The sequence below is a fragment of the Acipenser ruthenus genome, chromosome 2 (assembly GCF_902713425.1).
Source record: "Acipenser ruthenus chromosome 2, fAciRut3.2 maternal haplotype, whole genome shotgun sequence".
In the NCBI taxonomy this organism is placed as follows: domain Eukaryota; kingdom Metazoa; phylum Chordata; class Actinopteri; order Acipenseriformes; family Acipenseridae; genus Acipenser; species Acipenser ruthenus.
In genome coordinates this window covers 39,408,845-39,436,676 of record NC_081190.1, presented here as the reverse complement: position 1 = coordinate 39,436,676, position 27,832 = coordinate 39,408,845, and the positions used below count along the sequence as shown (strand labels likewise).

Below are 27,832 nucleotides of genomic sequence, written 5' to 3'. Positions count from 1 at the left end.
AAATAATCCAAGTGTAACAGTTTTCAAGAGTGAAAAACTTTTTTTATTGTTAACAGAAAAAAATGACGATGCCTCTGAAAGAATCACATTCTTTCTTGTCATGTTCAGCTTTTAGGGAGCATGCAGGTTATGGATCTGAATGATGAGTATGGTCTGCTACAACTATTTCTTTTTTTTTTTCTTTCTGCACAGCACTATTTTACAAAACATAACTTAACACCTCTAGAAATGTCAGACCTAATGGCTAAAGTGTGTCCATATAATCAAACCACGTGAGTATCTGCAGATACACTCTTTCTGTAATTTAACATCCATTATATTAGGCAGGCCTACATTTGTCAGAGCTCTGATGCCTTTTTTCCCCCCACTGTACAACCGAGCCGTGCCGGGTCCGTACTGAGCCCTCATGGTGCGGTTAAGGGGAGCCTGGGTTGTTTTTCCACTGCAGAGCCGAGCCGTGCTACTGACGTCACACGCAACGAATTTGGGCATAAACTTTCTAATCTCTGATGCACGACTCTAGATCTTCCTGAACACTTCCATCTACCCACATAGAAACTAGAGCCTGCACTTCCTCAGCGTCCCAAGGCTATACTTTTCTCTCATCACACTTGCTGCCCGCCATTTGTGTTGTTTTCTTTTTGGCGTGTACGGACTGATGCAACGTAATGACGAAAATCCTTAACCCCGCCCCTGGCTCGGCTCGCAGCTGGATTCAGATGTCTTGTGAGGCTGGAGTTTCACGGTTTGGTTCTCACTCGGCTTGACAAATAGCCAGTGGAGAATCACCCGTACCCGTTCCTTACCAAGCCCTCACGGGTCAGATGTGCCAGTGGAGTTTAAACGTTTATTAAATTAAAACGGAATCTAGCACCCCTAGTAAACGCCATACAATATAAACTTTATTTTACTAAATACTTTTGGCAAACTGTTGCTACAATTCCATATCATACAAAATGTTTCTGATATCTGAATAACTGATCATGAAGACCATGAAGCTCATTTATAACCTCCTGGCACAAAGCAGACTCACTCATTAATCTAGACAAGGAATTCCAGAGCACTGACACAAAAAAGTACGGCACATTAAAAAATAAACAAGATAAAACAAAAGATGACACCATAACTCACAGAGATCAGCGACTTGTCCACAGGTAATCATTAAGAACAAAAAAATAAACAAACACACAGAGGAATTGGCATCACGCCTAAGAAAAAGCTTTTACAACTCACATACATTCCTGAAACCTCTTTTCTTGAGGCAACAACTTACAAGTCAGAGGTTGAACAGAATGAGTCAGTCAGACTTGTCAGGGCAGCCCATTTACACAACAGGGTGCTATAGACAGCTATGGTTAATAATGCTAATAATGCTAACAACCAAGCCTAACATAAATAGCTTACTACAGTTGTAATAAAAAATTAGAGCTACATTTATCATAAAAAAGTGAATTACTATGGCCTCCATACACTATGCACGTGTAAAACTGTATGCTTCTTTCTGATACTCTCTAATTGAAGTGTGAAAGAATGTCCTCACCAAGTTAGATAAATAAAAAAAATAATAACACTGACTGGCAGATGGGGGACCTCCATATACCCCCAAATTCTGATATTATTAACTTACTAGCTAAAGAATGTCTTTAGCAAATTTAATCAATACTAGGTAGTGGTGCAATCGACACCCTAATTTCGTATTCGATTACAGTATAGGCATTTATGAACCATAATCGATGCATTGATTATTTATTTTTCAAAATAAACAAATATTAGTTTTTTTTCAACAGAAGATACAATAACTAAAAACACTGTTGTGCACAACAGTTAAATAAAAAGGTACAACTTACGTTCAAATTAGAACACTTCCAATCAGAAAAAAAGAAATACAAAAGGACTTTAACAACTGAAAAGACTATGCATGCGTCCGCACCAGATGTCCCTTTAACACTGTAATAATACTAAAAAATATTGCAACAGAAGTAATTTCTATCTGAAATATGGTTGTTCATTACTGTTAACATTTTATGTCAAAAAGCAAAGAAAAACATTTGAATTCAATCTCACAAATCCTGAATGTAACCATCGTACTAAATTCAGCTACTTTTTATTAAAAAAAAAAAAAAAAAAAGTATTGCCTTAATTTTTAAATCACGAAAACGTGAATAGGCCTACTTCTGATTTGGCCTGTCCAACACAATTGCAGAGGCCTAAAGTGTGTATCCTAGCAACACGCTAATCTACCATACCAGCACTAAAAGAAGCGCACTCTCACACACTCACGGTTTTAATGCAAACCGGCAACAGCAGGCTTCAAACTGCTCTCTAATTTGATGCATCAATTCACCAATATGTAATCAAAGCTCTGGAAATTTACGGACAGATGACCAATAATCAATGCATCGATTAATTGTTGCACCCCTAATGTTCGGTAAGCAGTTCACTAGATATATGGAAAAGTCCAGTGTGACACAATGATGCTGCCAATTACTGTAAGTTTGTTGGCACGGTCTATCTTTGACTGGCATTATACAATACAATACTGTTATGGTAAGAAAATCCACTTTACAGGCAGAAAAAACAACTGGTACTAAAGTAATATGAATAAGGCTCATAAAATGAGCTGCTGTTGGACAAATGCACAGATGTTTGTACTCAGGGATATCATATTTTGGTGTTTAATATCATTTAAACCTTTACAGCAAACAACACACATAGTTTTAAACAATACTGGAATAAATGGACTAGGAATTATAATGAACATATGAAAGCACAATAACTTACCGAGCTTGCAACTTCTATTTCATAAACCTTCTGGAAAGTCAGGCGGTCAAAGAAAACAAGCGTTCCATTTCCCGCCCCCTTCTTGACAGACGTCCCTGTCATAAGAAGCTTGTCATCTGGACTGAAACAGCAGTCTGTCCTGTGGAAGGATACAATATGTACAAATAGTAAAAACAAAAAAAGGAGGATGGAATAGTCAGTTTCATGGTGCTTTAAGGGAAGTGTTTTTCAATTTTTTAGTTCAGCTATCATGCTATTTATCCTGATAAACATAAAACACACATCAAAAAAAGAAATAACCAAAATGATCCATAAATATTAAACACTCAGTAGTGCTGAATTTAGAAATACTGAAAGAAACTTGATTTCAAATGACAAATATTTGCCAAAAGTTTTGCTTCACACTAAATTTTAGGTGAGACAATTAAAAAAAAAAAAAAAAAAAAAAAAAAAAGACTATATTAATATAATTTAGTCAAATAAACTACTAAATTACATCACAAAAGTCTACCGGAGGCCATAATAGTTGTGCAGTATTTAATGTTAGGTTTTGAACTGTACATTCTTTTGCTAAGTAGGGTGCCCCCCCTTTATAAGGTGGCTCTTTATACTGCGGAACAGGTTATAAGGCGGTACGGTCATGGCTTCCATTTGCCCCATAATGCCATTACACTAACACTAGTATGCTCGTTAAAAGGCGGAACACAAATAGCACAGACTCTTAACTATGGCTCCCAACTACAGTGTTATAAAGGTGGGGAGCACTGTATATGGAAAACTACAAAAGAGGTATGTGATTCAATATGTTAATCTAACAATTCAGCAGGTTTCATTCGGCTATGAAGCAAATGAGTTAATTCTATAGGGTGATGCAAGACTTTTGGTCAAAGCTGGCTTTTCAAGTGTACTGAGAACATTTTCCTTTTGCATATCAGCAAGAGTACTGAGAACATAAAAAACACATGATGCCATTGGGGTGCATGCTGAGAAGTTAAAATGTTAACAGCCATGGGGAATATCATGTTTTTTTGTGTTCTAATGCTGTTGTATTTGACACATTTTGTGGACAAAATAAATGCACAACACAGGCAAAGGTGACACACTAAGGTGACAGCAAGACGGGAATTGTAGAATATTTCTACACTTGCAGAAAAGGCAACAGAACACCTTTCTTCATGTAATTTTTGTAAATATTACCCGCCACTGGTCTGCACTGTGGTGAAACCCCTTTTCTTTCAGCAGGTCAGAAAACTCCTGAGTATTGTGAAGCAGCTTTTGAATACAAGTATCTAGCCATATTTTAATAAGAGCTTCCATAATGACCCTCTGTTTGCTCTTTTTCATCTACTTTATTGTACAGAGCACGACCACGCAAATGACAGGTACATTATGTAATATGTGTCATATACAGTACTGTGCAAAAGTTTTAGGCAGGTGTGAAAAAATGCTGTAAAGTAAGAATGCTTTCAAAAATAGTTAATAGTTTATATTTATCAATTAACAAAATGCTAAGTGAGTGAACAGAAGAAAAATCTACATCAAATCAATTTTTGGTGTGACCACCCTTTGCCTTCAAAACAGCATCAATTCTTCTAGGTACACTTGCACACAGTTTTTGAAGGAACTCGGCAGGTAGGTTGGCCCAAACATCTTGGAGAACTAACCACAGTTCGTCTGTGGATTTAGGCGGCCTCAGTTGCTTCTCTCTCTTCATGTAATCCCAGACAGACTCGATGATGTTGAGATCGGGGCTCTGTGGGGGCCATACCATCACTTCCAGGACTCCTTGTTCTTCTTTACGCTGAAGATAGTTCTTAATGACTTTCGCTGTATGTTTGGGGTCGTTGTCATGCTGCAGAATAAATTTGGGGCCAATCAGATGCCTCCCTGATGGTATTGCATGATGGATAAGTATCTGCCTGTACTTCTCAGCATTGAGGAAACCATTAATTCTGACCAAATCCCCAACTCCATTTGCAAAAATGCAGCCCCAAACTTGCAAGGAATCTCCACCATGCTTCACTGTTGCCTGCAGACACTCATTCGTGTACCGCTCTCCAGCCCTTCGGCGAACAAACTGCCTTCTGCTACAGCCAAATATTTCAAATTTTGACTCATCAGTCCAGAGCACCTGCTGCCATTTTTCTGCACCCCAGTTCCTGTGTTTTCGTGCATAGTTGAGTCGCTTGGCCTTGTTTCCACGTTGGAGGTATGGCTTTTTGGCCGCAAGTCTTCCATGAAGGCCACTTCTGACCAGACTTCTCCGGACAGTAGATGGGTGTACCAGGGTCCCACTGTTTTCTGCCAGTTCTGAGCTGATGGCACTGCTGGACATCTTCCGATTGCGAAGGGAAGTAAGCATGATGTGTCTTTCATCTGCTGCAGTAAGTTTCCTTGGCCGACCACTGCGTCTACGGTCCTCAACGTTGCCCGTTTCTTTGTGCTTCTTCAAAAGAGCTTGGACAGCACATCTGGAAACCCCTGTCTGCCTTGAAATTTCTGCCTGGGAGGAACCTTGCTGATGCAGTATAAATACCTTGTGTCTTGTTGCTGTGCTCAGTCTTGCCATGGTGTATGACTTTTGACAGTAAACTGTCTTCAGCAACCTCACCTTGTTAGCTGAGTTTGGCTGTTCCTCACCCAGTTTTATTCCCCCTACACAGCTGTTTCTGTTTCAGTTAATGATTGTGTTTCAACCTACATATTGAATTGATGATCATTAGCACCTGTTTGGTATAATTGTTTAATCATACACCTGACTATATGCCTACAAAATCCCTGACTTTGTGCAAGTGTACCTAGAAGAATTGATGCTGTTTTGAAGGCAAAGGGTGGTCACACCAAATATGGATTTGATTTAGATTTTTCTTCTGTTCACTCACTTTGCATTTAGTTAATTGATAAATATAATCTATTAACATGTCTATTTTTGAAAGCATTCTTACTTTACAGCATTTTTTCACACCTGCCTAAACTTTTGCACAGTACTGTATATATATGTTTATTTTGTGAACATATTTGAAATGACAAAACAGTGGACATACTGCAGCAACTCTGAATTGTATTTCACCAGTCAATAAATGTTAACTGCACTTCTCTATTCTTTAGCATGATTGTGTCCTGTGCTCTACCTTTGAATTTTAAGCATGCCTAATTGTAAACATAATCTAATGTTAACAATGCCTGTAATTTAGCCCCTACCCGACGGAAGCTTTACGCCCCCTGGACATTGACTCGGCAGAATCCGAGACAGAGAGAGAGAGATTTTTACCAGAGTGCTTCATCAACTCCAAGCCTGGAATATTTACCGCTCATGGAATTATGTAGTAACAGCTTCCGGGAGATTGACCCTGTTTGGTACACTTGGTAGTTCGATAACTACCCGCAACTGAACCGAGTACACTTTTCTTTTACACTGAAGTAAAAATAGGCGAACTGGACACAACCATACCGAGAGCACCTCCCCTCAGGCGGTCTCAGTACAGTTCATTTTAAAATCGTACCCGGGAACGTTTGGAGCTTTCACACTGAATGCCAAACGTACCGAACCGTACTACAGTACAGAGTTTCGGGAGAAACGCACCCAGTGTGAAAGGGCCCTTAGTTTCTTTTAGTCGAAATGGCCATCAGAATGTACTTTTTCATGGTAGGTTAGTCAAAATACCAATATTCAAATGGTATCTGTCACATAAAAAGCACAAATTACTCAAGTACACAAGGCAGTGTATATTGTGTGCTCAGTATTTTTTGCTCAAATTTGTATATATAGAGGCTACTGAATGATCGTTCGTGGAACACGGTTTTATTTGCCACAGGAGGACAGGGGCGAGTGATTTATGCAAGGACATTCTCTTATGGCGAATAAAAACTGTATCCCATGAACATTCAATATTCTGTTTATACCACAAGTATATATTTTAAATAAATAACAATAAAATGTGTACATTTCTTTATATGAAATCAATTCATTCAGGGATTATTTTACCTGGTGGATCTTTACTTTCATTGTCAACAGACTATGTTTCGATGCAGATTAATTTCAAATCCTGTTCATGGCCTCTTCACAACCGTCTTTTTAGATAGAACCATGAGTTCAGTCAATTTGCAGCTTCTCTGTTCCTACCATTACCGGTGTTAGCGAAGGAGTTACAGACTGTTCAGATAAGTCAGACGGAGGCAGATCGGTATCTGGCATTTCTTGACTAAACTCGTTCTATAGGAAATCTGAGTCCAAATCAAACAGAAAATTCTTTAAGATATTTTAAAGTTGTTATAAAACAGGTATTGGTGGCAGTATTGTTTGAACTACCGAAGCGCAGCTCCATCCTAAATTTCAGCAGCACGACACTGGACTGGAATGTAAGCAAAGATGCATTCGAAAACAGTGCCGATAAGCATGTTTTTCCACCCAATTTAGGTTGCAAAATACTGAGGTGTGCTTAGCCACTCAGAATGGAGCACTAGCCATCTATACCACATGGTATAAACTGTTCACTGTTCAATTTCAGTGGCATTCAATTTTTTCAATTTTTTTTTTAATTATTCAGTCTTATCTCAATTTCATGGATAAATAAAAAAAACAAAAACGAGTGTAATGCTCAAGCTATGAATCCCCAGATGGAATTACAGCATTACATATTATGTGTCACCTGTTATTTTGTAGAAGTTAAATATAATGTTACTTTTAAACTTTTGATTCTGTGTATAAAACAAACAAACAAACAAACAAACAAAAAACTTCGCCAAGTAGCAGTGAGAGCAATATCGTTTCCATATGCAGCAGCGATACAATTATTAATGTACATTAGGTAGTGGAGAGTTAATTATAAGGATGCATATTTGCAAAGTTTATACAGTGATGAGGCATCGCTATATATTATTTCTAAAACAATAAAAGCCTGTGGTGCATGTTTCAATTATGCCTGGGGTCTGGCCACTTTTGGTTCTTTCTGATTACACTATGTAACACAATTTTTGTTCCTGGGTAGTAAGTGTTATTTCCTAATTGCTTATGCCTCAAAAGTATAGAAAATGGCTATTATTCCCCACAAACTTTGCTTTTGTGACCAGGAGTGATATTTTGAAATTTACCTATTTCCAATGAGAAAACGGGCGAATTTGTCTTTTCGTTCACATAAAGTCAGAAAAAAACAACATATGAATCCAAATTAACATGTATTTATACTAAAGTAATACAAAAATGACTACAAAAGATTTAGAAGTGAGTAGTTTTTCGAGATTTACAATAATACTGTAAATCACTTTCACTAATCAGACCCCAAATGTAGTCTCCCATCATGTTCTCGTTATACTGTCCTTCATTGACAGCTCATCCAGGAGCCTCAAAGCCGTGCTGCTCCATAATGGTAACAAGTACCTGTCTCTTCCCCTGGCTCACTCGGTGCACCTCAAAGAGGATTACAACAGCATCAAGACCTTGCTGGACGCCTTGAAGTATGATGAGTATGGCTGGGACCCCCGGAAGGTGCTGATGCCACCACTGCACATCAAATTGGGCCTTATGAAACAATTTGTCAGAGCTCTAGATAAGGAGTCGGCAGCCTTCAAGACTTCTTCCCTAAGCTGTCTGAGGCAAAGGTCAAAGCCGGTGTCTTCGTCGGACCACAGATAAAGAAGATCCTGGAGTGCAATGAATTCCCCAAGAAGCTCACTAGTAAGGAGAAAGCAGCTTGGAACAGCTTTGTCGCAGTGGTTCGGGGCTTCCTGGGCAATCACAAGGCCGAAAACTATGTGGAGCTGGTCGAGACTCTGGTGAAGACCTACGGCACAATGGGCTGTAGGATGTCCCTCAAAGTCCATATCCTTGATGCTCATCTTGATAAATTCAAGGAGAACATGGGAGCGTACTCGGAGGAGCAAGGCGAGCGCTTCCACCAGGATATACTGGACTTTGAATGCCGCTACCAAGGACAGTATAACAAGAACATGATGGGAGACTACATTTGGGGGCTGATTCGTGAAAGTGATTTACAGTTTAATCGTAAATCTCGAAAAACTACTCACTTCTAAATCTTTTGTAGTCATTTTTGTATTACTTTAGTATAAATACATGTTAATTTGGATTTATATGTTGTTTTTTTCTGACTTTATGTGAACGAAAAGACATAAATTCGCCCGTTTTCTCATTGGAAATAGGTAAATTTCAAAATATCACTGTCCTGGTCACAAAAGCAAAGTTTGTGGGGAATAATAGCCATTTTCTATACTTTTGAGGCATAAGCAATTAGGAAATAACACTTACTACCCAGGAACCAATTTCGTGTTATTTAGTAGTCGGATTCAAGGACACGCCAATGGCACAAGAGGTTAAAAAAAACAAGGGAATTAGAATCACATAATGAATGACATTGTTTACTTTTTGTCTATGCTATTGTCAAAACACAGCTGTAATTGCAATACTGTTTATTTTATATCATATTAATAACAATCAATGTGTTGATTAGTTGCTTACCCTGATAATAATATTGTATTTGAGTTTCAGAGGATGTCAATGTTGACACTGCGGTTAATAAAAACTTCCTGCACCCACAAGGATGAACCCTATCGGTGTGCACTGTATTTCTGAATGGGAGTTTGACGTGCAGGGGCACAAGGGACAGTGATTAATTTATTTAGGTCTAAGCATACTTTAAAAATAAATGGGTGTTAGGAAATGTAATATATTCAAGGATACCAGCTGCCAGGCTGTATATATATATATACACATATATATATATACACATATATATATATATATATATATATATATATATATATATATATATATATATATATATACACACATATATATATTATATATATACACATATATATATATAATATATATACACATATATATATATATATATATATATATATATATATATATATACACACACACAGTGCCTTGCAAATGTATTCAGACCCCTGACCAATTCTCTCATATTACTGAATTACAAATGGTACACTGAAATTTCGTTCTGTTTGATATTTTATTTTAAAACACTGAAACTCAAAATCAATTATTGTAAGGTGACAATAAAAATAAAAAAACTGAAATATCTTGCTTGCATAAGTATTCAACGCCCACACATTAATATTTTGTAGAGCCACCTTTCGCTGCAATAACAGTTTTAAGTCTTTTGGGGTAAGTATGTACCAGTTTTGCACACTGTGTCGGAGTGATTTTGGCCCATTCTTCTTGGCAGATTTGCTCCAGGTTGTTCAGGTTGGATGATGGACGATACTTGTGGACTACAATTTTCAAATAGTGCCACAGATTCTCAATGGGATTGAGATCAGGACTTTGACTGGGCCACTGTAGGACATTCACCTTTTTGTTCTTGAGCCACTCCAATGTTGCTTTGGCTTTGTGCTTGGGATCATTGTCCTGCTGAAAAGGTGAATTTCCTTCCAAGCTTCAGTTTTTTAGCGGACTGGCATTATGAAACATTTGCATTAAATATCACCATGTTAATACTTATTGCTTGTAATTGTCTTTCAATACAAATTCATATCACTAGCAAACAAGTGTGATTTGTCAAGATTAAAACTCCTAACTATATATATATATATATATATATATATATATATATATATATATATATATATAGAACACTATATTGAAAAAATATATCCTTGTAATCTTCATGTACATACAGACGTGCTCAAATTTGTTGGTACCCCTCCACAAAAAACGAATGCACAATTTTCTCTGAAATAACTTGAAACTGACAAAAGTAATTGGCATCCACCATTGTTTATTCCATATTTAATAGAAATCAGACTTTGCTTTTGATTTTGTATTCAACATAATATTGTAAATAATAAAACAAATGAAAATGGCATGGACAAAAATGATGGGACCCCCTAACCTAATATTCTGTTGCACAACCTTTAGAGGCAATCACTGCAATCAAACGTTTTCTGTAGCTCTCAATGAGGCTTCTGCACCTGTTAACAGGTAGTTTGGCCCACTCTTCCTGAGCAAACTGCTCCAGCTGTCTCAGGTTTGATGGGTGCCTTCTCCAGACTGCAAGTTTCAGCTCTTTCCATAGATGTTTGATAGGATTCAGATCAGGACTCATAGAAGGCCACTTCAGAATAGTCCAATGTTTTGTTCTTATCCATTCTTGGGTGCTTTTAGCTGTGTGTTTTGGGTCATTATCCTGTTGGAGGACCCATGACCTGCGACTGAGCTTTCTAACACTGGGCAGTACGTTTTGCTCCAGAATGCCTTGATAGTCTTGAGATTTCATTGTGCCCTGCACAGATTCAAGGCACCCTGTGCCAGGCGCAGCAAAGCAGCCCCAAAACATAACCAAGCCTCCTCCATGTTTCACTGTAGGTATGGTGTTCTTTTCTTTGAAAGTTTCATTTTTTCGTCTGTGAAAATAGAGCTGATGTGACTTGCCAAAAAGCTCCAGTTTTGACTCATCTGTCCAAAGGACATTCTCCCAGAAGGATTGTGGCTTGTCAATATATGCATTTTAGCAAATTCCAGTCTGGCTTTTTTATGTTTTTCTTTCAAAACTGGAGTCCTCCTGGGTCTTCTTCCATGGAGCCCACTTTCGCTCAAAAAGCGACGGATGGTGCGATCAGAAACTGATGTACCTTCACCTTGGAGTTCAGCTTGTATCTCTTTGGCAGTTATCCTTGGTTCTTTTTCTACCATTCGCACTATCCTTCTGTTCAATCTGGGGTCGATTTTCCTCTTGCGGCCGCGCCCAGGGAGGTTGGCTACAGTTCCATGGACCTTAAACTTCTTAATAATATTTGCAACTGTTGTCACAGGAACATCAAGCTGCTTGGAGATGGTCTTGTAGCCTTTACCTTTACCATGCTTGTCTATTATTTTCTTTCTGATCTCCTCAGACAACTCTCTCCTTTGCTTTCTCTGGTCCATGTTCAGTGTGTCCAGGCCATTTTAGAATATCTTTGTAGAATAAGGAATAATTCATCTCTTTTCACAGCTTCTTTGCTTTATTCTATGACATACCAAAGGCATGCAAGTATACATGATAAAATAGCTTTTAATTTCATCACTTTTCAGGAGGAATGAAGCATTATTTCAATGAGCTGTAAGGGTACCAACAAATTTGAGCACGTCTGTATGTAGGTATGTGTAAAAAATATTTTCCAATAATATACACGTTCCTACATCACGAGGCTCCCTGTTCGGCAGCTTAATTTAAAAATGAACCACCGGCATTGGAATTATCACAACAGGCACAGTACAATGGAGAAGAAATAATACATTCAAAATACTCTCACACACCTTTCACTGCATCAAAAACTTCTGTTGAATTTCTACAATTTTTTTATTGAATTACCTTAGTCCTTCACAATTAAACCAAAGGTCCAGAACATTAAGATATGGCCTAGTTTGTGTCATTAAAAAGACAATACTGTAGTCTGCTGGTGAGAAACACAGTTCACTCCTTCAGTGGATTGCCAAAACTCCAAAAGGATCACATTGGTAGGTTTTGAAACACATTCATTATCTGATGTTTAGGTTCCTACAGTATGTACAAATTGTTCTAGTGGTTAGCTAACTCTGAAAGAGACTAATGACTGTTGTTACTTACATTGGGAAGAAGGAGGATAAACCAGTCGCCACATTGAGCGGCTTCTTAAAGTTTCTCATATCCCATGTTTTAAGTGTGTCATCTCCTATAAATCACAAAAAGACCAAACATTATTATTATTAAAGCACAAAAAATAGATTTTACAAATTCATAAAAAAAAAAAAAGTTTTATCATGCAAAAGACGTCTCTCATATTCACAGCTAGGTATGCCAATCCTGTATTCTGTTAAAGTCAAATATAAATTCTGTTAAAAATGAACTGTAGTAATTGTAAAATCCATTGACAAAACATCTTTAGAAAGCTTTCTCAAAGACAGAGCTGTCTTTACTAAAGTGATTGTAGCTACCAAAATAATGACATTTTCCACACCGTGCACTATAAAGGTCTCAAAGGAGTCGTTTTGATAATAATTTTAAAACATGGTATCTGCTACTACACTAGGTTAAATAAATATGTCTGCAGGCCTTGCATTCCGCTCGTCTTGCAGTTTCATGAGCCTTCTGTCCTGTTAGTAACCAGTCAGCCACTTCCCCTAATAACTGGCATGCCTTGCAGCCAGTAAGCCAGTAAACAAACACGACCCCAAAGGCACTGCAGAGTTGAAATGACATAGGAAGTGCAAGTGTAACAAATATCCTGGAAGACAAGGGAAGTCAAATTGGGAACTTTGTTTCTTCCAAATCACATTTGAGACCCATGAAAGTGCACAACAATTAAGACTTAATTAATAAAAACTATTGTGGTAGCTACAACCAGAGGTCTCCAATACATATATAAAGTAACTGTAGAAAAAACATGTAGCCTCAATCCAAATAGCCATGAGAGCTGAAACAGTACTACATTATAATTAACACAAATGATGTTACAATGCAAATGAAGCAGGTACAAAGTCATTTTTGAAATATGGTATAAGATTTAGCATTTGTCTGTTTTTACTGGCAGACCTTTCTTTTTCACTGGGGAAAATCCAGTTCAATATGAAAGTTCTCAGCAAACTTAATTTATCTTCTTAATCGTATGCAGCGAAAAAGGCCATATTTCATGGGCAGTCTTGGTAATATTTCATAATTAAGGTTAAATGCTCAATTCTGAAGGCAGATAAATTATACTGCATATATATATATATATATAGAGAGAGAGAGAGAGAGAGAGAGAGAGAGAGAGAGAGAGAGAGAGAGAGAGAGAGAGAGAGAGAGAGAGAGAGAGAGAGAGAGAGAGAGAGAGAGAGAGAGAGAGAGAGAGAGAGAGAGAGAGAGAGTATGAAAAGTTTTTATTTTAAATGTACACAAAAAGTTTAAAACATTAAAAAATATTTTATTTTCAGGATATTTTGGGCAAAAGCCCTTCTTCAGCTGTTTAAAAAGAAAAGTAAACACAGTGCAGTAAACTTATTGTGTTTACTTTTCTTTTTAAACTGGCTCTGGACTCTTGACCAGAGGGCCGTGGGTTCAATCCCAGGTGGGGGACTCTGCTGCTGTACCCTTGAGCAAGGTACTTTACCTATATTGCTCCAGTAAAAACCCAACTGTATAAATGGGTAATTGTATGTAAAAATAATGTGTAAAAAAAATTATGTAATTGTATGTAAAACATAACGTGACATCTTGTAACAATTGAAGGTCGCCCTGGATAAGGGCGTCTGCTAATAAATAATAATAATAATAATATAAAATACATGGATGAAGGCTATATTTGCATCTTGAGCCATTCTTAAAAAAACAAAAAAAAAAAAAAAAAAAAAGGTAGTGACGTCAAAAAGTGATAACAAATATACTTGAACTTTGACCCATTTGACTCCTCGATCCTTTCAATTAAAACACAAAATGTCAACAAAATGAGACGTGTATCTCAGAGAAATGGATATCGTCATAGAACGTCTGTACAGCACTGAAACACTGTTTAAAAAAAAACGAACTGTACTGCTGAACCTCGTCTTTTTTACTATTAGCATCACAAGGATATCCATGTATTATAAAAAATAATAGATGGGTATCCTTCAGTGAGTTACAGGAAAACAATTCCATCGCGGGTTTCTGTGACAGTTTATAAAATTGTAATTTATGATGTCACAGAAACCCTAAATTAAATTATTTTCCTGTAACTCACTGATGCCCATCTATTATTCTCTCTCTCTCTCTATATATATATATATATTTTTTTTTTCGTTAAAGGAAATGGTTTCGCTATTGCTCATTATCGGCAGTCTTGAAGGGGCGCTCGTCATTTGCTGGCGACTTGTTTTGTTTGTGGTGAAGTCATTTTATTTTAAAGGACCACATAATACCATAATACCACATCATCAAATGGTAATGTTCTGGCTCCCTGCAAAATGACCCTACACCTCTGTCAATGCTTCTCACAACTTCTACACTCGCTGAAAAAAAAATACAAATCTGACACCATTCAACTAACTCTTCCTACTAAAATACTGTAGCTTCTATCCTAAAATCCACAGTTAGATTTTATTGGAACACTCAGTGGAGTTGCCTACAAACAGAAGATCTTTCTTCCAGCAGCCACAGAGTGTGCATGAAGCATAGTGTGTGTGGGACTCAAGTAGGATCCTTTAATCTGTAACACAGGGATCCAGAATGGGGGTCTTGTGGTTTAGTACAGAAGCAACCAGATCAGCAAGATATTTTTTAGCATCAGAGTAAGCACTCTTTCATTTGGTTTTACATATATTTTCTAATAGTGTAGAATAGCCAACTTGATTTTGACTATTTTTCTTCAATGTCAGTATAGTCAAATATTTTTATCATAGCTTTAAAGCGTCAACACTCAATTAGTGTTCCCAATAGTAAAGCAAAAGAAAACGGCTTCACTGAAATTGCCACATGTGATGTTTTCTGTGTTCCCCATATACAACTGTTCATAAGCATTTGCTGGAAGAAAAATATGTATTCAATTTTTGTTTTTAATGTGACTATTTATGGTAAATTATTATTTTTTCAAATATGAAATACAAGTTGTTTGTTTTTTCTTATTTCACATTTCTACTGGTAAACTGAAAAGGCTTTATGTTCACAAGAGGGACAAATATAGTCTTTATTGAGGTGAATGGAATAAATGTCTGGTTGTTACATGGCTGCCTACAAACTGCATTTGAATAAGACTTTTACTGCATTTTATACATCTGTTTTAGGATCCTAAGTATAAAGAAAATATTAAACAAATATTACAGTCCAAATAAATAAAAAAAAACTCCCATAGATATTCCACATTTCCCACCTGTGTGCCCTTTTCAGTGCAGTATAACAGGGGATTCTGTCTTACAGTAAAGCATGACTCGCACTGTGTGGCAGACTGTGGGAGCTCTGGACGTTATCCCATCTTTAAGGGGTGTGACTGGAAGATTTTGCATGACTGATCTCTTTTTTTTCCCCATTACCCTGGCTTACCTCCCCGAGAGGCCAGAACAGTGCCGTCATATGAGAATGTCAGGCAGGATGGATCAGAGCCTGGAACGTGGGCCTGTCGGCAGTGAAACTTTGTGTGCACCTGCAGAGAAAGCAATACATGGGCAAGGTGTAAGGTTCAAGCAATATCAATACTTTACAGTCACAGTCTACACTGCATTGAGTTAAAGTTCTGCTGTTAAACAAAAAGCTGAACATGGTCAGTAATGTTTTGTGAACATGGCCCATAAAACATGCAAACCTGACCATCCTCTGCTACCCCAGCACAACTAAAACAAACTGTCTTTTTTATTTGTATAGAGCTCTTTTGTTAATATTAACGGTAAACTGAAAAGTGTTCAATGCAGTCGTGTTTCCATTATTTATTTATACACGCATTAATGTGCAAGTCAATATATGAAAAGCTACCACATAGAGTCCACTGCAGTTCTTTGCAAGTTACTTACACAATACCCTTTAGCATGATAAAACAGTTTTTGTGAATTCTATGGGGTACACAAAGTTCTTTCTTTCAGCCACAGCCTTGCCTTCCCCAGTGTAATGATCAATCTGATTAACCTATTCCCCACCGGGATAAACCACAGCTGGACTTTACAGGAACATTTTATAGCACTGGAGAAAAACCCTGTCTTGCGTCAACCACCTATCTGTGGTTAACCCTGTATTTTTTTTTTTTCAATCCATGTGCTGTAAAATATTCCAATAAAATATAGCTGTGTCTTATCCCTGTGTTGATCAAATTTAGCATTGGATCCTTCAGGCACAAGTCAATGTAATATTATAATTCCTTCCTTCTATTCTCCTGTATTAAACTATTGGCTTGTTTTTTAGCGACCCCTGCTGATCAACAAGAAAATGCAACACATTTGCATGCTCCCATTGTTTGCACATTCCCCCCAAAAAAGAGCCAGGTGGACAGTTTAGGCACTATTAGCGAGGAAAGTCAACACCGCATGTCACAATCATGATTTAAAAAGTTCTTCTGATCACATTTCAGCTTGTTTTGGTTTTGTGCTATTAGAGTGCCTGACCTACTGACATAAAGGGCTGAGTTGAAACACAACTGCTTTTGTTTATTGAGCTTCCTCCAGTTCAGAAGAAAAATACCCCCTCCTCCCTCCTCCACCACATTTTCTCTTTTCATTAGCCTCAACGTTTGTCTACCTGACTATACTTTGATCGCTCTACATCCTGCCGGGATAAGCCACTGCTGGATATTTTAGCATTTTACAGCACAGGAACCACCCACGATTGCATCAACCATCTTTTGTTATCCTAAGATTACCCTAAAAATGTGGTTAATGCAGTCTTGGTATTGGTTTATAAAATTAACACCATAGTTTCCTCTAAGTTTTACCTTAGTCACGATCTTTCAGCTAATCAGAGCACATGTTTCACCTTCTGTATTCCACAACAAATCACATAGAAAACCTGTTCATGACATCAACCATGCCATTCCAGATCAGCACGGCTGACCACACCTGCTTTAAAAAATCATAACTGAGCCACCTCTTGGAATTCTAGTCAATTCAAAATGGTGACATCACAATCATCAACCAATTCTTTCTTTTTAATGGAAATTACATTGGACTAAATAAAGATTGGTAAGGAGTAAAAAAAAAAATATATAGCTGGAGTTTAACTCTTTAGGGTCCACCCCATGTTAAAAATCCTGCCGACGACCTGGCCCTTTAAATCTTTTTACTCAGGCACTGTAAGCGACAGCCTTGCTGGCGGGGCACAGTTCGAAAGAGGAGGCTTTAAAACAAGGTCCTATTCGTGTATTTCCGGTATAAGAGCCTGTCAGCAGACAGCCGTGAATTCAAGTGTTTTGCAATGTTACTGCTGCGCTGTATCACTGACCTACCTCGGTGCAGAGAATACAAACAAACATTTTCAGACAAAATCTTTACAAAAGAAGAGAAATGGCAACATCGAAGGCACAAGGACCTATTTTCCGACATATATATAGCTTGGACGCTAAATTTACTTGTACATTACTAATAAAGCAATATATAACAGAGTTATTGGACTGCAATCATCTGTGTATGGGTTATAATCGGTACCTACAACGTGTAAACAGACTCACTTCTACTTGTGCCGATATTACCCACATACACAGACTGTTCACTGTCCTATAACCAAGTAATATATGAATGCTTTGGAAATTATGCATGAAAGCATTTAATCTAAATATATCTGGAGCGCAAAAATCCAATAATCTATCTTTAATTTCCAGAGACCTAGGTTCCTGCACAGCGTTTATCTCTCTTTGCCTTGCAATCATCAGAATTTGCATGTGAAAAACAAGGCTGAATAGAGTGTAATAGCCCAGCACACTGATCAGTGAAGTGGGAGGTATTGACAGAAACGACAAGAGGTCTTACTGCACACACATTCCATGACCTGCATCATTCTGTGTTTTTAATGGCACGGCATACGTCAAACTGGTACTGAACTCTTTGGAGCGAATGTATTTCTCTGATGGTTTCTGATAAAAGATAATGTGCAGGCTGTTGTGACAAATAACATTGAAGTGTCAATCACCAAAGCACAAGGGAAAAAAGGCAATCTGTTTACTCCTATCATAACTGGAAACACGCAATTATAGTCCATCAACGACGAGTGTCATTCAGGATGTATAAATAAGGCTAGCAGTAGGCCATTGACAAAAAAAAAAGGCTAAGGGGACGTAATGAGTTGCTGAATGCTATATTTGTTGTACCATCTAAAAAAGGTGAAATATTTAAAAAAACAAAGTAGGTATTTATATGGATATATAAAAGATCAAAAGGAGGAACGGCATCTTAAAATTATTGCCTTCTGTGTTCCCACAAAAAAAACTTCTAAGACTTATAATGAATGACTTGAGAAAGCGTATTTTTATTGTTGCACTGTAAGCCAAAGTAAGACAGTAGACATGAAATGTTCTTTCACTAAATGTAAAAGAGAGTGAAAGTATTAACATCTAAACATGGTGCCATTAATTGTTCTACTTCACAAACTGAGTTTCTTTTCAGATATCTTTAAAGATAAGACACATATTGCCCTTATCAACAACATAGCAACATTTTTGGTAGCATTATGAATAATGAGGTCATGATAGGATTTGGCTGGGAAATGTAGCTGGATAAATTAAAATCTAATCCTTTTAAGACATCAAAAAGATGAATACTGGCTGTGAAAGCCAAGCCTGAAAAGAGTTCAGCATTTTTAAGGCCGCCAGCAACCTGTTATTTTTAACTATTGGAAAGCCAGGAGTAATTTAAAAAAAATAATAGAATACAAAATAAAAAGGACAGAATAACCAACTGTCCATTGTCCACAACCCTCTTTAGACCGATAAGTAACAGTTTTAAGGTGGATTTCAGATATATTATGTATGACCCTCCTATAAATCAACCTGTAATTATGCTTAGTAGATGTATCTAATGATAAAAATCCAGAAAGAATAACCAAACTCCATATTTTATTTACTGTATTTAACACGAGCAAGCCGACACTGTGGCACTAATGCATTTTCTTCTACAACGTCTACTTTTAAGACTCGCCATTTTTCACTAAAATGTGATGCCAGTGAGCCTGTAAAGTAATCTCAGCCAACATCCGCTGCTGTGCAGGTATTTCATAAGAAGCTCCACAACATTTTACCCAAGAGTTCTCAAAATGTTCTTTCCTCTGTAAAGTAAACTTATGTCCTGGGTTGCTTTGGCTCAAAATATTTTAGGAAAGGATCTTATCGTAATAGGTATACATTTGGTAAATACATTGGCAGGTAAATCTAAAGATATTAAATACTGTAATATGGTGTGATTTAAGAGGGGCTTTATATATTTTATATTTCCTAATATTAAAGTTATTACCTGTTTACCTGTAATGTTCCTGCTTTTACTATATTAACACCGTAAAAAAAATAAAGCAAAAACAGTACACATATTAAACAAGCAAGGAATTAATTATTACTAAAAATGTAGATGATATGATGCATCCCTATGTGTCGTCGTCCTTTGTACTTCTGTCTGACCACTATTATCCACATATAACTTGACATTATCCTCTTAAACAGCCTTCTTAGTCCTTGTCACAGTGGACCCCTTGTGCTGGTCTGTTTATGATATCTAATTGAACCCTTCAGAAGAACCCTGTGAATTTAAGGCTGATCTGGGAATTATCAGGAGGTAAGAGTTTAAGCTGTCCAGGAAAAAGTATGATAATTAAATTGGGAGACAGATGATCTTGAGATACAAAAGGACAACACAGTCCAGCCTCAGCTGTACACTTTTTTAATGCTACAGTACAAGACCATATTACTGTAATTTAGGTGGTTCCGGGACAATTCCTAATTTATAATAAAATATATACACATTATAAACATGTCTCCTTAAAATAATCTCAGGAATCTGCTGTTGCTGCTGCTGAGCGAGTGCAAAACTGGAAATGTAATGCTAGTGTTAGAATAGCAGCTGTAATGTGCAACACTCTCTTTACATAATGATTCACCCCGAAGACCCGCAAGGGGATGTGCGGGACCCACCAGGGTACTCCTGCTTTTAATCCAGGGTTTACAATGTGCACATGACTGAAGTTCAGGGTGATATAACTTTGGGGTCAAAAGTAGTCAGCAGCGCAGCTTGAATGGCAGTCAGTCACGGATTTACATGCAATGAAAATGCTGCAGATTTAGTGAAAACATATTCTAAACGCATTAAGAGTCCATTTGGACCAGGTTTCTGTATTCAGTAATTCAACAATTTGATTTTTAAAAAGTGCAATAAGTCTCTTTTGATTTAAAAGAGTGCAATGCAATATAAATCATGTTTACAGGAAATACAGAAGAAAGAAAGAAAAGGGCAACAGGGCAGACATTACTACAGACGTCCTGGTAGAAAATGACAATGTCGGAAAGAGAGTAATCGGATTCTCTGAAAGGTCATTCTCAGTGTTTGCAGGTAACAATGCCTACCCTTAGGCTAAAAAAGTATCCAATAATGAAAAGAAATAGTGGTTTCAAACAGTAGAAAAATGACAGGTCTAGGACATTTAATATTGGGAATCAAGAAGGTATTTTTATCAGGGTGAAATGATATCTGGTTTTAATCATGTTCTTGTACAGAGAATTGTAACTGGTCCCTACCATTCATTAAAAAAGTAAAAGGTTACCACGGATTAAAACAGATCCATTAAAAGCAATGGAAAAAAAACACACCCCTTAAATTTGGAAAAGCAAAGCAGACTAATAGAGCTGGTATGGCTCTGACCGCTAGCTGCCTTTTGCTGTCAGACAGTTTAAAGGCCATCTACTGACGTTTTAAATAGATTGTTTTGGTATCCCTTTTAAATAGTTTAAAATTACAAAGTTGTTTAAACCTAGTTGTTACCCCTTATGCTTTTCAAATGTATTCTTAATTATCAAAAAAAAATTAAGGTTTAGAGAAAAATTTAGAAAAATAATTTTTCTAAATTTATTTTTTAGAGTAACTATTTTATTTAACCATTAATATTGTTGCTTTATTTATTTATATTATATTTGCAAGCATTTACACTGGTAATAGAAATCAATTATTTCTCATATTTTTAAAAAATTAGTCCAATTAGCCAAATGGTTTTATAGAAGATGAGGTGAGGTGGGGTGGGGGGGGGTGGGGGGGGGATGGGGGGAGTCAACCAGTGGCTTCACTAGCATGTCTTTCAACTCCCTTGACTCCTTTTTCCTTTTTTGTTGTTAAAGTCTATATTTTTTCTTTTGTTTTATTGAGCATTACTGTTTTTATTTTGTATTTATGGAAAATACAGTGCTTGAATTAAATTAAAAAAAAAAAAAAAGTTTTAATTACTAAAAATATATCTTAACCCTTCATCTGAAATTCAAAAACTGTGAGCTAATGCTCTGGTGCTGTACTTGGGTACACTACGTAGGCATTGCACAATGAGATCTGGACCATGCTTCTTATACCATGGTCTTCCTTGCAGCATTGTACAGCTCCAGCATCTGGTGTGACCTATCCACACCTCCCATGTGTTTGTTGTATTTTTTATTATTATTATTTTTTTAAATGGACGAGGACACAAATACAATGAAACCAACAATTACAATCTTTTTTTTTCTTTTGAAGGGAGAAAAATATATATATCCTAAAAGTTTAGAGGGGTGAGGGAGAGGAGAAAAAAAATACTAATCTAAATCAATTTGTTTAAATGTAGAAAAATCTGATAAATGATGAGTAAAACTGTCAATTACGTGAATTATTAATAGCTGGTAAAAATGAACCAAGTAGCAGTGAAACAATGAAACATTGCAACAGAAACAAGGTAAACGAAACATGTGGAAGCACAGCGATACGTACTTAGCATTGTGATTTACTTTGACTCAATATTAATAAATTCTCGCACATTTTAATGAAGATTTGGTGGACGGATTTCCACCTAAAAACAAACAAATGCCATTGCTATAATTATGTAATAAAATCTCGGTTGTGGATGCTTGGCATTTCTTGAATCCAAATTTGAAAGATTATACATGGAGTAACAAAAATAGAACGCTAACATCCAGAACTGATTTATGGTTAGTTTCTCCTGCTATTTTGCAGTTTATGTATGAAGTGTCACATATACATGCACCTTTATCTAATCATAAGCTAATTACGTTATGTTTAATAGGATCAAATACTGTACCGAATGGTCTTCATGGATATTGGAAATTTAATAATTTGATTTTAAATGATTCAAAATGTAATAGTAATATAAAACAAATCGAAATTGAAGTTTATAACGATAAAACTTGGGCAACATTGAAAGATGGAAATACTTTAAATTCTAAGCTAGGAATGTAGCTATTCAGCGCAGTACAGAGTTAAATCAAAATTTTAAAAAAGAAATACATTGTGCTAATGAATAGTTTAAATATCTTACCTGAAAAGAGAGTCACTAACTAAGGAAGAAGAAGTTAACTTAAAACAGCAGTCAACTAGAAACAGATTAATTATATTTGGAATTAGCTAAGGGTGCATTTGTATGTTCTAAGGCCAAATGGTTAGAGGATAGGGAAGAAATACAAGTTATTTCTTTGCTCTAGAAAACAGAAATAATAAACTGAATACAATGTCTTCTCTCAGAAGTAATAATGTAATCTGTAAGAAACCAGAGGAAATCTCCAAGTATGATAGCTATTTTTATGATAAATCTTAAATGTTGAATTAAAATCCAATCTGTTTGTACAATATGTGAAGGAATTTATCCCCTCAATTACTAACAGTTTTAAATTAACCTGTGAAGCAGAGCACTCTAAAAAAGAGATTACAGAATCTCTACACAAAATGAAAAAAGGTAAATCCCCAGGCCCAGATGGCTTACCTGTAGAGTTTTATTTAAAATTTTGGGAAGACATTGAGATTCTATTATTTGAAATGTTCACTGAAATGTTCTAGAAAGGGAGAGATGGGAGCCACAATAAACAAGGCCTTATCACTCTCATTCCAAAACCAAACAAAGACATACTCTCGATCGAAAACTGGAAGCCTGTCACGCTGTTAAACAAACAAAGACATACTCTCGATTGAAAAGGAAGGCCTGTCACGTTATTAAACAAAGACATACTCTCGATTGAAAAGGAAGGCCTGTCACGTTATTAAACAAAGACATACTCTCGATTGAAAACTGGAGGCCTATCACGTTATTAAACAAACAAAGACATCTCTCAATTGAAAACTGGAGGCCTATCATGTTATTAAACGTGGATTATATAATAATAAATGAAACTCAAACAGGATTCATGTAAAATAGATACACCAGTGGTAATATCAGACTTGTTCTAGATCTTAAGGACTTCAAATCTTCTGGAACCTGGTGCTCTTATTATCTTTTTTGGACTTTTATAAAGCATTTGGTACAATTGAGCATTGTTTTTTTATTTTTATTTAATGCACTGCATTTATTTGGTTTTGGTCAAAACTTTAATATAGTTAAGATGTTATTTTACAGCTCAATACTTCTGTAAACAGAGGCATAAGGCAAGGCTGTCCCATCTCACCCTTTTTATTCTTGACAATCGTTGAATTGTTATCTCTAGGTACTTTAAACAATACAAGTATAAAAGGTATTTCAGTAGCTGGTAAAGAAATAAAAAATTACTCAACTTGCAGATGGTACTACTGTATTTTTAAAAAAACAAGGATCATATTGCAAAAGCATTTGAAACAATTGAAATGTTTTCCAAAGCATCTGGTCTCAAACTAAATATTTCCAAATGTGAATAGTTATGTTTACATGATTCAGATGAAACTACAATGGAGGGCATACAAGTTAAAAATGTATTAATTATTTGGGTATTAAATTATCTAAAAAGCATTTAATTAGAAATATTTAGAACTTCTCCCCTAAGTTACAAAAAACTGTAACCATTCTTAATAACTGGCTACAAAGAGACTTATATATGTTGGGTAGAATTCAGTGTGGAGTAGTGGTTAGGGCTCTGGACTCTTGACCGGAGGGTCGTGGGTTCAATCCCCAGTGGGGGACACTGCTGTTGTACCCTTGAGCAAGGTACTTTACCTAGATTGCTCCAGTAAAAACCCAACTGTATAAATGGGTAATTGTATGTAAAATAATGTGATATCTGTATAATGTGATATCTTGTAACAATTGTAAGTCGCCCTGGATAAGGGCGTCTGCTAAGAAATAAATAATAATAATAATAATAATAATAATAATATTTTCAATAAGCTTGGGGGCCTTTAATTTCTCTTAAAGTGTAATTACTCCCCGGTGAAGCTCCCCATAAAATTATCTAAATTTCACCAACAATCACTTCTAGCATGGAGATTGTTTCGTACACAACTTTTCCCCTCATAAAGAACTAATTTGGAATAATGAAAATATTACAGTAAGAAATAAATTATTTTACCCAAAATGGCATAATGGGCACATAGATTATATAATTGACTTGTTTGATAATCAAGGAAATGTACTATCATGTGAAGAGGTTATGGTTCTAAATGATTTTCCAATCCCTAACAAAAGATTTATCTCCACAACTCATGCTTTCGCCTCAGGTTTAATTCATCTAATGAAAAGTCATCTAAAATTTGGGGATAAAAAGAAATTGGCCTTAGAATTATTTGTATGAGGTATCCATATCAATAAGATATGCAATAACAAAGTTCTTAGATATCATTTTAAAAAGAAAAATACAATTATCCCTCGGGGGCAGCACTATTGGAAAGATCTTATTCAGAATATAGACTGGAAAAAAGCCTAGATGATCACATATACATTTTGTATCCCCAATAAGGTAAGAGAAACGCACTTTAAAACCTCTACATAAAATATATCCATCTAAGTCTTTCATTGCCAAATTCATTCATATAAGCCAGAAATGCACATTTTGCAATAATGACTCGGAAGCACTTGCATTTATTTTATTCATGTGCCTTCAACTATTTCTTTCTGGAATGATATCTGTAAACATATCTATGATAAAAGTTTTAACATTACTTTAACAGCAAAAGATATAATTTGCTATTATGAAGATGAAGATAAGTCTAACAACTATTCATTGTAAATCTATTTTTATTGCTTGCCAAATTCCATTTGCACAAATCTAAATTTTCAAACTGTATTCCTAAGTGCAAAGTTTTCTTAGAAGAATAAGTTTAGATTCAACACAAACAAAAAAACTAAAAAGTTTGATTACACAAAGATATTATAAGATATTTAATGTAAACCGCTAATTTTTTTTACTATACTTATAATTCTTATTTTTTATTTATTATTAATTATTATTATTATTATTATTATTATTATTATTATTATTATTATTATTATTATTATTTTCTATACAATATGCTGTTTCAGATTGAAAATGTTTTTAAACTTTTGTTATCATCTGCTTGTTCTTCTATATGTTTTTTTCCTTGAATAAAGTTTAATAAAAAATAGAAAAAAATACAAAATAAAAAAACACTCCATAGACCGAGTATCTTTGGCCACCTGTTTCAATTGCCTCCCGACACACATGACAAGTTTCAATAATGTCAACATGACAACCTCAGAAGTAGGAGGGTCTTTCTGTATCGTCACATCAACAAAAACGAATGCAGTACAAGTGCAGAGAAATGCATTAATTCCACGAAACACAAGCTGGTAATCACAGCTCCTAATCAAAAGGAGAACTTTTTTTATTATCGATCCTCATTGCAGAGAAACAAAAGTTACACGCAGATTGTGTTAAATTTGCTCTGGATGTATAGCGCTAGTCAGCACCAGCATTCAAGCAGGCTGTTAATTAGGTCTAACAACTGTGTCACATCGAAGGTATGTTATCACTGTAACATAATGAAATTAGAACCACCGACCACATATTATTTGTAAGAGATTCTCGATGATCAGTCCCAAGTGAAAAAATGGCAATCTAGCGTTTATTTATTTTTTAAACATATTTTTTAAATAGGATGTAGCTCTTACGTTAGGCAGCACTGAGTGTGCCTTTCTGAGGATGTAACACTTACATTAGCAGCACAGAAGTGGTTAATCTTGTATTGAATTGAGCCCTGTATGTGGCATTATAGTGTGAGCATCCCCCAAAAACAAATTTAAAAGTCTCAAAATTCCCCTGGGAAGAGTATAATAAAACATCGGTCTCATGACTAGATTATTTTACAGTAATCCACAGTTGACATGGGCGTCCCAGCAATATGATATTTCAGAAGACTCAAGTTTTTCATTCAAGTAAATTTTTTATGTTTGACAACCACTTTCTAGTGCGGTAAAAGTCACATGGATGTAACAACATCTTGTACAGCTACAGCTGTACACATTATCCCATGTAACACCAGGCAATTATTTTATCAGCAGACAGTTTTAATAAACAGTCTTAATAAATAAGTGGTTAAAGCAAGCCCTGCCTCAGGCCTCAGCACAGAAAGACATAACCTCTGGAAACTCACAAGATAAACTCTGTAGAGGTGCAATTTAATAGATACTGACCCAAACGTCACCACTCAATTTACTGTAATGATTATTTTGTATAAATATTTGAAGGGTTCTGTTACAAGGAAGGGATACCCCCATCTTTTGAACAAGTAAAATATTTTATAAATATTTTACATATTGAATGACACATTTGAGTATGTTCAGGTCAAACAAACTATTTAGTACATTTTTACTCTATGTATGGCAGCTAAGCTTGGAAAACATTCCATATACAGTACATACAGTAGACTTGCTAACGATCTGTCTGAACTGACCTTTAATCCTATTGTATTGAAATACATGGTAATAGCAGCTGTAGAAACTGAATTTTCGTGACACGACAGTTTAAATACTACTGCCGAGACCTGGAAATGTATAGGTCACTGCAGTCATTAGCAATATGATGGTGCTAAAGATGAATATGAACAATATGACTGGAAAGCAGAGTTAGCAGCTTTGCTATGCATTCAAGATGTAAATGCCTACAAATTTCTGTTTTTTGTGCTCTCCACAGAAGACCTATTAAAACCAAATTATACACTACAGTGTGAGTGGTGCCAAGAAACCGGGTTTGTTTTGTCTGTTTCTACAACTAGAGCTTGGTAGTACCCTGGTTTACTGCTTGAATTAAAACAATTCCAATTTATGCTTTAAAACAGCTGACTGTACCATATTCAACTAATGACAGTTGGTCCTCTGTATTAAGTATTCAAATGAAAATTAGTCTGCACCATGAAAAAACTACAAATTGGTCACTCCATATAACATTTGGATAATAAAACATTTGTATATTTTTTTTTAAACTTTTTGTTTGCATGGTACTTAACTGTACTATAAAAACATCAGAATCCCACTGATAGAGAGCTTTGGCCAAGTCAGTTAAAGTGTTTTTTTTTTAATTATTATTTTAGTAAATTTAACAAATGTTACCTAATAAAACAGATTTAGGGACATGATAACTCAGTTACACAAGCCCCAAGGGCCACAGCAGCTCATTTACGTGTACTGTTTAACCACTAAACAGCATAATTATTATAGATAGAAAAAATAAATGAAATGAAACCAACATTCAAACTGTG

The 27,832-nt window shown here is 35.9% G+C and overlaps 1 protein-coding gene across 3 annotated transcripts in view; it reads right to left on the bottom strand.

Moving 5' to 3' along the window:
* Positions 1-27,832, bottom strand: part of LOC117408664 (WD repeat-containing protein 70-like) — a 159,580-nt gene that overhangs the window by 38,165 nt on the left and 93,583 nt on the right. For all 3 annotated transcript variants that reach the window (XM_058995771.1, XM_058995773.1, XM_058995779.1), the window contains 3 exons: positions 15,771-15,870; positions 12,369-12,453; positions 2,782-2,920 (listed from right to left, as the gene is read on the bottom strand). In XM_058995771.1, coding sequence (XP_058851754.1) covers positions 2,782-2,920; positions 12,369-12,453; positions 15,771-15,870 — 324 coding nt within the window. The remainder of the gene's footprint in view (positions 1-2,781; positions 2,921-12,368; positions 12,454-15,770; positions 15,871-27,832) is intronic.